The following is a 13,718-nucleotide window of genomic DNA, read 5'->3' as shown; positions in this document are numbered from 1 at the left end:
AACTTGTGGAAAAAATTATTTCACACCGAGGTTACAAACGGGCCTTTTACAAAATATTTACAGTATTTTTAAAGTCATTTTCACTTGAAAATATTTTTTAAATATGCCAAAAAATCTTTGTAATGATTTTCACTTGAAAATAATTTTAAAAAACATTAAAATATTGTCTGTTTCAAGAAAGCTAAAATATAAATACGTACTGTACAAACAACTTACATTTTTGAAATCACATTCACTTACAAATATTTCTAAATGATTAAAATATTGTGTTTAACAAAAGCAAAAACAGAAACATTTACTGTAGAAAATAAATCGTATTTTTAGTTGTCAAGTCAGTCTAATTGAAAGGTAAGAGTTTCTTCCCTTTCAGGAATATTTTATTTTCGGAATATTTTCTCATTATGCACCATTTTGGGTACTTATACCTCGAAAACTCCTAATATCTCCACAACCACTTGTCCAAATTACGCGAAGTTTGTTTTATACCGTTCATATTTACATTTCAGAGGAAACTTATTTCATATTCATATTTTCCCATTATGCGCCAGTTTGACTGGGTAACATTGCAAGCAAGGAAGCAAGAGTCAAGCTGACTTTTAATGTATTATAGATTCCTTCAAATTAAGTCAGTGAGCTGGCAGAGCTGTTAGTACGCCGGATAAAATACTTAGCAGTACTTTGTCCGTCTCTATGTTCTGAGCTCATATTCTACTTAGGTCGACTCTGTCTTTTATCCTTTCGGGGTCGTTAAAATATATGTACAAGTTGAGTGCTTATGTAGTTGTAATCAATTGTCCCTCTTCTCTAAAATTTTAGGTTTTGTGGCTATAATAGAAAGAATTGTTTATTCTTTCAAAGAAGGTGGCAAGCTGGCGGAATTGTTGATATACCGAACAAAATGCTTAGCAGCATTTTATCCGCTCTTATGTTCTGGGTTAAACTTACACCGAAGTCAAATTTATCTTTCATCCTTTTGGGTCGATAAAATAAGTACCAGTTGAGCACTGGGGTCTCTGTAATCAAATCACTTCTCCCCAATAATTTCAGGCCTTGTGTCTGTTGTAGAAAGGATTATTTATTCCTTCAAATTAAGGTGGTGAGCTGGCAGAGCTGTTAGCATGCCACACAAAATACTTGGCAGCATTTCGTCCGTCTTTACGTTCTGAGCTCAAATTCCGCTGAGGTTGACTTTGCCATTTATTTTTTCGGAGGGAGCACAAAGGTCAATAAAATGAGTACTAACTGAACATTCGAAGTGATTGACTAACTCTTCTCCTCTCCCTAAAATTGCTGGTCTTGTGTCAAACTTTAAGACCATTAATATATTCCTTCTGTGCTCAAATCCAGTTGAGGTTAACTTTGCCTGTCATCCTTCTGGAATCAATGAAATAAAACATCAATCATACATTAGAGATGATGTAATCGACCATTTCCCCCCTCTCCCCTCAAAATTGCTGACCTAAATTAAAACCTATATTTCTTCATAAGGGTGGTGAACTGGCAGAATTGTTAGAACATGAGAAAAAATGCCTTGAGGCATTTGTTCCGGCTTTTTACGTTCCTAGTTCAAATTTTGCCAAGGCAATTTTACTTTTCCTCCTTTCGGGATTGATAAAGTATCTGCCAAACGAATGCTGGGATAGATATAATCAACTGAATTCTTTCCCCTACCAAATTTCTGGCCTTGAGCCCTTATAAGAAACATTTATTCTTTCATTCATTGATTCCTCTAGTAATTTATTCTGCCATTTTTATCTCCTTCCCCCAAATGTACAGGTTCAGTTTTTGCGGGTCTTGGAACAGTAGAAGCTATTTGTGGAATGACCAGTTCTTTGATGTTAAACTCTATTTATGCTCACACTTTACTCTGGATGAAAGGATTTGTCTTCGTGGTTGTGGCCATCTGCTGTGTTGCTCCAGCATCACTTTTACTGTAAGTATTTAATTGTTTTTATATTGTTGTTTTTTCACATCCACCCCATTAAATCAATAAAAAGGTAATGTGCGTTGTCGAAGATGGGTCTTTTGTTTTGTTTGAGCCATATTTCAGATGTGAAAATAAAAATTTAAAAAAAAACTTAGAAACATTGTGTTTCAATAAAAATGAAAGAAAAAGTATTACGAAAAGTGAGTTCAATTTTGAAACGAAACTGCTCCCCAAACACAATTTTCTAGTAGTTTAACATCTCCTTTCAGTGCAAGTACTGTCTCATCTTTCCAGGGTGTTTAAAGAATTGGGGTAATAGCTCATATACTGAGTTGAAACTTCCTGTAGACCGTTTGATGAGTCTTTAGCGAAGCAGCGCGTCCCCTAAACCATTGGCTCTTAAATATATCTCTAAAAAGTTCTATTCCTCTAGAATCAATGACAAGACATTTGTAATGGTAATGGTTAAGGTGGAACCGAAGTCACCAATGTAACGGTTTGTATTATGATATATGTTGGTTATTGGCAGTTAGCGATTGTAACAAGTGTTACTGTTGCAGATGTGCAAGATGAACGAAGAACAGTGATTGAATTTGTAAAGAAATATTTATTTACTGTTACTTTGTATATATCCAAAACCACGATGGGTTAGTGTGTATAATTAGTAAATGGAAAAGCATACGAGGTAAAAAGAGTTACTTTCGTCCAGTATATGTGTACACGTTCTCGTAGTAGTAAACCATAGATAGTTATAGAATGATGTAAGAGAAAAGAAATTGAGCTAGTGAGAGTTATAGAGTCGAGGGCGGTTGTGTTTCATAGTTGACTGATTGTAACCTTCTTTCTCCCTCTCGCCGTGTCTTTAGTGGTTGCCTACTTGTGGCTATGACTCTAGTTGTCTCAGTTCACTAACTGTTGCTCTCGCTAGCTGATTTTGGCTTACCAAATTCTTGTATTTATAACTATCGCAAGATAGTAAGAAAAAGAGACATATTGTTGAGAACAATGGATTTTGTTGGAGGTCTGTTATCTCCATTCTAACTTGTAGTAAAATAAAAGAGGTTAGAAGGGTGAAGTGGCAAAAACATAATTCTGCTTAGCGAAGGCGTCTGGTAAATGTAACTGCTGTCACTCACAAGAAATCTATTGTTTTACCTTGAGAAAAGTGCTGTTGAAGAGTTAAGTGAAATTTGGCGATCGAGGATCGAATCCACGCCATGCCTGCATGAAGCCACTACACATTGATTCTATTGAACCTATTGATCTGTTATATCCATGGGTTATTGAGCTCAGCCCTGCAAATTAACAGAACATAAATTATTTTTATAGTGTCTCATCCTTACAAAGGTGATCTATACAATCCTATGATATTTATTTATAGATTGGTGAACTGGGTCATCGAGTGTTTTGTATTGGTCAGGAATACTAGTTCATCCTATTGATTTGACAAACGCAACTCAATGTATCTCTTTTTTTCTATTTAACTATGGTGAATGTATACCAGACAGTATGTAGGTGTTTGTGGCAAAAGACCAACGACTAATCTCGAGAGAGAAAAATACCACCAACTTTATTGTAGCAGACATTGAGAGGGTGGTAAGAAAGAGAGGTGGTCACTATTCAGTGGGAAAAAGTAAGCTCCAGCAAGCCAGCTCTTCAACGGAGTTTCGATTCCGCTACATTGTTAATGTTAAGGTTATCTCTACAGGTTTTCTATAGCAATTATAGCCAGCACTGATTTTGTTACGACGTTTCGTATCCGAGATGCCTTATGTAAACAACTATGAAATCGAACCAACTTCCAGGAATGTTCTTAATAATTAAAAGTGGAATATCCAATAACGTTACACCGCTATATTTAGTGGTTATTTAAGCATGTGGAGGGTTAATGGGTTGGATGGGTGGTGATGAAGGAGCAAAAACTCCTGAAATATGGCATATACACCTGTTACCCATTTTTCATCTTTGACCTCATTATTGTTTACATCAGGTGTCTCGGATACGAAACGTCATAGCAAAATTAGTGCTGGCTATAATTTCTATAGAAAATCTGTAGAAATAACCTTAATAAGTGATGTAATAGCACTACTAACACAGCGGAACACAGTATTGACTTATAAAAGCATCTAATGTACTTTGTAGTGTACTATGGATGCATAACGAAATACGGAGTTGCTAAAGGTCATTGATAACTGTTAATGCTATTGGGAAGGAAACAAACATTACAACTCTTGTTTTTACTCCCTAAAATGCTTTCATAGTCTAATGCATACTTAAGGAACACTTGTATAATTTTAGAATGATTCTGCACAGCTTCCAATGTCTTTTCAGAGCTCTTCATTTTGTGATCAAGAAAGAGCAAAAAAAGCAAGATGAGGTAACTGTCAACTCAGTGGAAATGGAATGTAAAGACGGCACACCAAGTACCTCACAGAGCAATAATGAGAATGGAATGAAACACGGTGAAGTCGAAGAAGAACGAAAGGAGAGTAAACATGGTAAAACTACAAAAGGGGAAAACAATCTAGGATATATGAATTAGGATGAAGGAGTTTGTTAAATGTCTGCAAAGCTGACCTATTTTTGTTGTTATTTCAGCGAACTTTAAAATCACTCAGTATGACAAAAACAATATATCACCTATAGCAAAAAAGGAAGTAGGTCACTTTATATTTTCGTTGAGATATTGATATGGTGGCTATGTGTTGTTTTAGACATTTAATCTCATCGTTTGCGCTTCGTTAGCTCTGCTTCATTCCCTTTAGTTTCATGTATGGGCAACCTTTTTCGAGAAGCGAGCTACATGAGACATGGATCATAGTTAGGTGGGCTGCACTACTAAAAGATTCAAGGTAATTTTTCGTTGGTGTGCCATTCAGAAGGTCCTGTGGGCCGCAGTTTACCCATGACTGCTTTAGATTATTCACAAATCATTTTGAAAATCCATCTAAAAACTATCTAAGTAAAGGATACAAGAAGTATTTGAAAAATACACCGATTGACATATAATGTAAATATAAAAAAAAGAAAAAAAAGGCTGAGATTAATTGTTTGAAAAACTCATGCTATTTCAGAAGTTTTTATGTCGTATACTATTAACTTGGTACTGACTCAACCACAAAAAAAAAAGGCAAGCAGAGCCCAGGTTTCAAGAAGCGAGGATTAGGAAAGAGAAAAAATGTATACCAAATTCATCTATTTATCTACTAATTTAAAATCAGTATTCTAAAACAACACTCTATTGAACTTTTTTCTAAATTAAATACTATATTAACCAGCAAATTAAGCCATAAAAAGAGGGATTGAATTGAGAGTGAAGATGCATTAACGCGACATACCTACACAACTGTACCCCACTTCGACTTTGTTTCCTCACAACTTTCAGAAAAACGGAAATTTTAAAATGAAATCTACAAATATCCTTCAGAAGGTGAAGATTCCTATTATATCGAAATTTGTGGTGAAATTATTTTTCGTATGGAGTGGGGAGAGGAGTTTAGAATAATTCACACGAGTTGACTTTGTCTTTTCATAACTTTAAGAAAAGTAAGTAATTTTTTAAATGAAATTTTCTTCGCATACCTTTCAGATAGTATAGATTACGATTATATTGGAATTTAATGTGAAAAAACATGGTGGGCATGCACACATACATACCGACACATATCACATATATATCTAGAAAATGAGCCTTGTAATTTCGAACAAATTATGTTGTGTGTTAGTTTGTATTTGTGCATGGCCACCAATTAACTTTTTTTTTTTCACATAAAATTCCAATATAATTGTAATTTACACCATCTGAAAGCTAGTTGTCGAAAATTGCAGAAAATAATATGTATCTTTCTGAAAGTTATCAGGAAACTAATTCGGGTGAGGGAACATTTGTGGGTAGGTATGCTTATTAAAGCAATCAACTTCACCTGATATTAAATACAAAAGATGGCAATTTTGTCATTAAAATAACATCGATTCAGTTTTGCTATTAATTTTTATTTGTCTCTTTTTACTATATAATAATTAATGAATAAATTATTTATAAAATAATTTTCAATCCTGTTATTATTCCTTATGATGTTTAGACCACGATTATATCCATCCCAGTACTCAATTGGTAATATTTTATCAATCCTGAAAGGATAATAGGGAAAGTCGACCTCGGCGGAATTTGAACTCAGAATATAAAGACGGACAAAATACCGCAAAACATTTTATTCGGCGCGGTAATAATATTAAGTGCTGGCATGGTTATGTGGCTAAACAGTTCGCTTTGCAAGCAAGTGGGCTTGGGTTCAGTCTCACTGTGCAACACTTCGAAGAACATATTTGTTCAAGGTGTTGCGTAGTGAGACTGAACCCAATAGTCCCTGACCGACCAATGTCTTGTAAGAAGATATGGTAAACAAAAATTGTGTAGAAGCCCATCATATGTATGTATGTATGTATACACACACACACTTTATTTGTGTATCAAGGCTATCATTGGTTACATGTTAAGAAAATATCTTAAAATTTTTCAGGCCGATCACATGGGGGAATGGTGTTCATTTTCATTTTGGATTAAAACACGAAAAATTACGGGAATTCACGATAAAGTCACACAAGAATTTGACAAAGAAAACAAGAGATCAAAGGGGCAACTCTTGGGTAACAGCTTTTGGGTGATAATCTCCCTTGTGTTCGACTTTTGGAAAAGAATGTGTTTATGGGCAGAAAAATACTGAAAAACATCAATATATGTCAGAGTAACAAATAAATGAGTAAGGTCGCAGGTGGTCGTAGGATGCGCGAGAAACAACAGCTAAATCTTCCTTAAATAACACCGTTTCGCCTGAAAATCTTTTTGAAACTATGAACAGAAACAAATTGCAGTTCGGACTATCCGTATTTTAAAACTATGATTTAAAAAAAAATTGGAAAAACAAGCCGAAATTTTAGGATTTATGGAGGGGCAGGGTTAAAAAAAAAAGATTAAAAACGATTTCAGTATTGTTTTTAAATTACGTTTCATTTTCTATTTGAAAATAAAGGAAGTGTTAATTGTGATGATGATCGCCAGTTCCCAATTTTAAAAAAAAATTTTAAACCTTCAAGGTTTTTCCCATTGTTTGTAAGTGCGTAATGCAAAAAAAAAAAAAAAAAGGCCGAAATCAGTACTGTGTGTGAGAAAGAGATTTGAAAAATTCATAAATTTTCACAAGTTTTCTTATTTTATAAGAAGCTTGCCCCCTTCATTTCCAAGGGCGCACTAGAAAAATTTAATCTCCGTCAAAACTGAGAGAATCCATTGGATGGTGTGTGCTCTTCCGAAAATCTGCCTAGGCATTCTATTGTGAGAACTACCCGGCAAGGATGGGATACTCGTGGCCACCTCTGACCTCACTACACATATCAGACTAGTGGCCACTACCGACACCCTATATGTCACATCAGTATTCCTACTTAATATCAAGGGCTTTGTAACGTCCCACCATCGCAAAATCCAATGCATGAGAGACTTAGTGATGTATAATCAAGCAATATGCATGGGACTAGCAGAAACACATCTGAACGCTGACATATCAGATGTTGAGATACACATACCAAAGTGTGTTGCATTTCGAACTGACAGGAGAGTAATGACTCATGGAGTTGCAATGTACATCCGGGAAGATGTTACACCAGTGTTCCTACTGTCTGTGACACTCTGGTGGTACATATTAAACTGATGAAAATAGTAAGATTACCACATATCACCCACCAGATGTTCCAAATCATGGGGACTCGTGAAGAGAGTCTCAAAAAGAAGGAAGAAGTTTTAAGCTACCTAGATGACAATCTACTCATACTTTTTCTAAGGGACTTCAACCTCCCTAATGTCAAATGGCTTGAGGGCCGCATTCTCTCATGTTTGTCACTTGCTCCCTGACACCCAGCATGGATCCCGCTCAGGAAGAAGCTACCTTACACAGCTTTTGCAGCATTATGACTGGGTGTTGAAACAACTAATGAATCGCTCAAACATGGATATGAGATATCTTGATTTTGCAAAGGCTTTTGACAAGATTGATCATAGGGTGATATGTCACAAGCTATGGAGAGTCATTATAGTCGGAAAACTGGGAGAGTGGTTGCATGACTCCTCAAAAGACAGAATACAGGCTGTGGCAGCCAGTGGAGTCCTATCCAAGCAGACAGTAATGGAGAGTGGAGTGTCTCAGGGAACTGTATTAGGGCTACTGCTGTTTATGGTGGCTCTTTCAGATATGCCGACGACACAAAAGTAGCCAAGCAGTCAAGGAACCTTCCGATGCTAATCTTCTACAGAAAGACCTAGATGCCATATATAATTGGGCTGGAGAAAACAATCTGCAATACCAGGAAGATTGCGCCAATGGAACAGCTGAACTACTGGCAGAGACTGAAAGAGCTACGACTCTACTCACTGGAACGAAGACGGAAGAGGTTTACCGTGATATACGCATGGAGGATCCTGAAGGGGCTGGCACCAAACTTCGGTGTCGAGTGCTATACAGTCCTCGAACTGGACATCACTGCACTGTTCCAAAACTCCCAGCTATCCCCCGGCTTGTCTGAGGACCATGTACTGCAATAGGTTGGGATTCCAATAGGTTGGGATTCCAATGGCAACTGAAATTGTGATTGCACTGGCGGTGCACTAGTATGGTCATAGTTTTGTAACGAAAAATCAAATACGAAAGTTCAGAATATAGGTAAAATAACTTTAAGCAGATAACAGCTTGGCTTACTACTTTGGAAATAGGCACCAATGTGTCTGTGGCTTACGACTGGCTAAAGTTACCCCCAAATTTGCAAACTTTAAAAACTATTTACTTTTTCTTCATTAATTTATGGCAAAAATATCAGTTCCATAATTAGCATACAAAATTACATCAATACACCAAATTTGAATTGAAATCAAATTAAAGGAATTGAAAAGTGAAAGCCAAACTGAAAAGATCTCATTTTCCCGAAAATTACTAGGAAACAAAGCTGATTCGTAATTTTAGAAAAAATGTTCACTAAAAATATGTTACTAATTGATTTAACCCCTAGTTATCCACTGGTCAGACTGACCCTAAACCTTAAATCTAACCCTAACTTTAGTGTCTCTCAAACTTTCGCTTTTGAATTTTCGCTATTAATTGCTTACATGAACTGAACTACTGTAGTATAACATACAGTTTGTAATTTTTCGCCGAAAAAAATTTCATTGATAATTTTTCCTATTTATATTGCTTGTTCCAGCATTTCACATGACTTTAGTCATTTAAACTTGTTAAAACTTCAAAACTTATTACAACTTTCGTCATTGCAATATATTGCTTTCATTTTGTTGAATAAAAGTTATCACGCAGAAAATGCCAGCTTCCAAATCCTGTTTTCTGGCTAGGTAAAAATAATCAAACTTGAAACCTCTGTAACATTTTTCAAAAAATTTCTGGAACAAGTGAATAACAACATCAGCTTCAGCGTGAAAAATTACGTCAATATACAAAATATGAAAATTTTCCCTTAATCTTAAAATTTCAAAAAGTGAAAACTAAACAGAAAAGATCGGAAAAAAAGAATATTTTTCTATGAAGCTTTCTACAAATACCCTTCAGATAGTGCAGATTACGATTATATCGGAATTTAATTTGCCATCTACCAAAAACACCATCTGCTGCACGCTGGCACGGAAGTAGGGATATTTGATTATGGCACATGCATTCCTTATTTTGTGAAAGTAAATTATTGTCCTACAGGTACGGCACAAAAGATTCGGTTGTACAGTCGTTTGGTTATTTTCATTCTCGGACAATCCATTTTTGAGATATATTTCATCAAAAGCTTTAAGAAAAATCAAAATTTTGTTCTAGAAAAAGTTGCTAGAAAAAAATATAAGGAAATCTTTTAAATTGTTGTAATAATTACAAATTGTTACTTCCTCTTGCAATGTTACATTTCCGAATTTCATTTCAGTTGTGATTATGTAGCAAAGGTTTTCCGCACCACCAAAATTAATTTCTCTTCTAGAGAGAGTGGCAAACTCTCTTTCATTGAATTTTTCATGAAAATGTATGGAGAGAATATGTTGTTACTAAACTGTTAAAACTTTACTAACTTGATCGTTCTGTAACTAAACCTGGATTAATTTGTAAGAGGATAAATTGGTTCGCACTGGAACGGTGCCACACAATTCATTACATCAATTTTAGAGGAAAAATATCGGAACAAGAAAACATCCGAACATAAAAAACAATCCTTTTATTTTGTATGTACAAAATTTACACCTTGGGACAATCAGTAGCCAGGTCTGATGTGGAAGCAGCAAAGTCGGAGTTAATCATACTTTGTGAAGGCATTCTTCACAGAACTCCAGCTACACAGAGATGGTCAAATACCGGTCAGCTGCTGAGAACACGGCTGCATCTCGAGTCCGAGATGCAAGTGAACTCTGCTGCTGCTGCTAGTTTTCTGCGCATGCGCATCAGGGACCTTCGGCAGGCCTTCCAGAAGGTTCCAACCCTGCGCATGCTCCAGCTGTTGCAGACACGACGGTGGAGGGTAACGACTTCTAACTTGTCGCTACAAGATGCACCACAGGTGCTCAATAATATTAAGAAGTGGAGATTGAGGGGGCCATTCCATGTGTTGTAGCTCACTGCTTTGCTCTTCATTCCAATTCTTAGCCACATGAGAGGTGTGTACTGGCGTATTGTCATCTTGGAAGCTGCACTCACCATCAGGGAATAATGTCTAGACAATGGGAAGGACTTGATTTCCCAAAATATTCAGATAATCATTGCTGTTGATCCTACCATGATTGGACCAAGCGATTTCCCAGAAATGACTGCCCAAACCATCACAGACCCTCCTCTGTGCTTCACTGTACGAAGAAGGCAGTCGAGATTAAAAGCTTCCCCGGGCTGTCTCCACACATAAACTCGCCCTGCAGTGGGGAAAAGAGAAAAACTGGATTCGTCGGAGCACTTGTGATCTCTACACCAGTTCAGCATTTTATGCATGTTTTGATGAGAAATCAGAGGTTTCCTGATGGCTTTACTGAGCGAAACTTTTGGTCGAAACTGGGCTAGTCAGATTTTGATTCAACCCTGCAGTTACTTTAGGGGCAGTTTTCCGGTGATTTTTCATCACAATGCTATTCAACACTCGTCGGTCTCTTTCAGTGAGCTTCGAAGTCCTGCCGGACTTACTCCTCCTGCTGGAGGTTTTGCCCTGCTTCCCAAATTTAGTCATGGTCCTTGATAAGATAGCTCTCGAAAAAGCAAGGAGTTCAGCTGTTCTGCTGACGGAAGCTCCTGCCAATTCGAGCTCCAACAATTTGCCCTTTTTCGAACTCAGTGAAGTCACGCAACTTTGCTTAATTTATACTACGATCTAAAAAAAGAGACAGAAATAATCATTAAATTAGATAGATAAAACCATCTACAAAAAAAAAACAAAAAACAAAAAAAACACTCACATTGAAATTTGGATGGATATTCGTAGTATAATAGCTTATTGTGGAGGCTCAATGGCCCAGTGGTTAGGGCAACGGACTCGTGGTCATAGGATCACGGTTTCAATTCCCAGACTGAGCGAAAACACCTAAAGCTCCACGAGGCTCCGGCAGGGGATGGTGGCGAACCCTGCTGTACTCTTTCACCACAACTTTCTCTCACTCTTACTTCCTGTTTCTGTTGTGCCTGTAATTCAAAGGGTCAGCCTTGTCACACTGTGTCACGCTGAATATCTCCGAGAACTACGTTAAGGATACACGTGTCTGTGGAGTGCTCAGCCACTTGCACGTTAATTTCACGAGCAGGCTGTTCCGTTGATCAGATCAACTGGAACCCTCGACGTCGTAAACGACAGAGTGCCAACAACAATAGCTCATTGAAATATTGGAGTGAAATTTCTACTGTTCCAATTAATTTGTCCAATCACTATATATATATATATATATATATATATACATACATACATACATACATACATACATACATACATACATACACACACACACACACACACACACACACACACATACATACATACATACATACATACATACATACATACATACATATATATATATATATATATATATATATATAGTTTTAGGGAAAATAACCAATTTTCAAGAACTCATCGGTGAAAATCCACTATCACATATAGAAAAATTAATAATTAAAAGCACAATAAATGAGTACAATATAAAGTAAAGTAAATATCACAAGATAAATATAATATTATATTATATTTATCTTGTGATATTTACTTTACTTTATATTGTACTCATTTATTGTGCTTTTAATTATTAATTTTTCTATATGTAATAATTAAAAGCACAATAAATGAGTACAATATAAAGTAAAGTAAATATCACAAGATAAATATATTATATTATATTTATCTTGTGATATTTACTTTACTTTGTATTGTACTCATTTATTGTGCTTTTAATTATTAATTTTTCTATATGTGGTAGTGGATTTTCATCGATGAGTTCTTGAAAATTGGTTATTTTCCCTAAAACTATATATTTTATATATACTTTTATCTATAAGGCTCAATTTAATTTTAATTTTTTATAAATTGATTTTAATTGAGTTTTTTGCCTGTAATTTTGGATTTTGTCCCTAATATTATTATTATATATATATATATATATAATTTAGAGAAAAGAACCACAATCCTTGAACTCATCCATGAAAATCCCCCAAAACAAACTCAAAATGTTTTCACGTGTTGGGGATGTATATTTGCGCATGCGTAGACTCTTCAGAGCAGACGAGAAAATATTAAGCCCTCACCAGAAAATGCTAGAAATAACAGCTAGATGTCAGAGAAATATCTTTTCATCAGCTTAATAAGACTTTCTTTTTGACGGGTGGAGATCTTTTCTGTTTGGATTTAATTTTGTGAAAATTTTCAAATTTTCGAATCTGATATTAATTTGTAAATCTTTCAGTTTCTATCTATCAAATACACTCACAAGGTTTTAATCATCCCGAAGTCATAGCAGAAGACTCTTGTCCAAGGTGCCGCGCAGTGGGACCGAGCCGAGAACCACCTGGGTGGGAAGCAAACTTCTTACCACACATCCACGCCTGTGCCTGCTCAAGTTTTTCTTATTTTGGAATTAAAAAGAAACAGATGTTATTTATATGAGCAGATTTTAAAATCAGATCCCTGAGGCAGAAGAAGAGTTAAAACTCAGTTTGTAACTTATAACATATTTTGGCTCGGTATTGGTAGACATCATTCACCCATGCAAATTTACCTTATGACAGATAAAGAGGCTAGGCTAAAATAGAGGGTAAATGACGTCGTCTCCTCACACGAAGGACCGCCAAATTTTGATTTGTTCTCAGACACACACACACACATACACACACACACACGCACACACACACACACACACATACACACACACACACACACACACACACACACACACAGAGGTTCGCTGAGGATCAACGGTATAAATACACATAATTAACGAAGTTATTTGCTATTTCCAAGGAAATAATACGAAAATAATTTGTGGCATGGTATCAAAACTGAAATAGATATGGAAGTGAATAACAATGAATAACAAGTGCATAATGGCATCAGATTCGAAAATTTGAAAATTTCCACAAAGTTAAATTCAAACAGAAAAGACCCACCCCACCCGTCAAAAAGAAAGTGTCGTTAAGCTGATAAAAAGATATTTCTCTGACATCTAGCTGTTATTTCTAGCATTTTCTGGTGAGGGCTTGATATTTTTTCGTCTGCTCTGAAGAGTCTACGCATGCGC

At 35.9% G+C, this 13,718-nt stretch overlaps 1 protein-coding gene across 3 annotated transcripts in view; it reads left to right on the top strand.

The window, feature by feature from the left end:
- Nucleotides 1-5,974, top strand: part of LOC106881588 (lysosomal proton-coupled steroid conjugate and bile acid symporter SLC46A3) — a 55,922-nt gene extending 49,948 nt beyond the window's left edge. For 2 of the 3 annotated variants that reach the window (XM_052971753.2, XM_052971755.2), the window contains exons 3-4: nt 1,777-1,933; nt 4,259-5,974. In XM_052971753.2, the coding sequence (XP_052827713.1) occupies nt 1,777-1,933; nt 4,259-4,469 (368 nt within the window). In that variant the 3' untranslated portion in view covers nt 4,470-5,974. The remainder of the gene's footprint in view (nt 1-1,776; nt 1,934-4,258) is intronic. The other variant, XM_089359879.1, reaches the window with a different exon arrangement.
- The last annotated feature ends 7,744 nt before the right edge of the window (nt 5,975-13,718 follow it).

This window comes from Octopus bimaculoides, chromosome 11 (genome assembly GCF_046866305.1).
Source record: "Octopus bimaculoides isolate indiv1 chromosome 11, ASM4686630v1, whole genome shotgun sequence".
NCBI lineage: Eukaryota > Metazoa > Mollusca > Cephalopoda > Octopoda > Octopodidae > Octopus > Octopus bimaculoides.
Note: the sequence above shows the minus strand (reverse complement) of the source record. Positions and strands in the feature narration are given on the sequence as shown.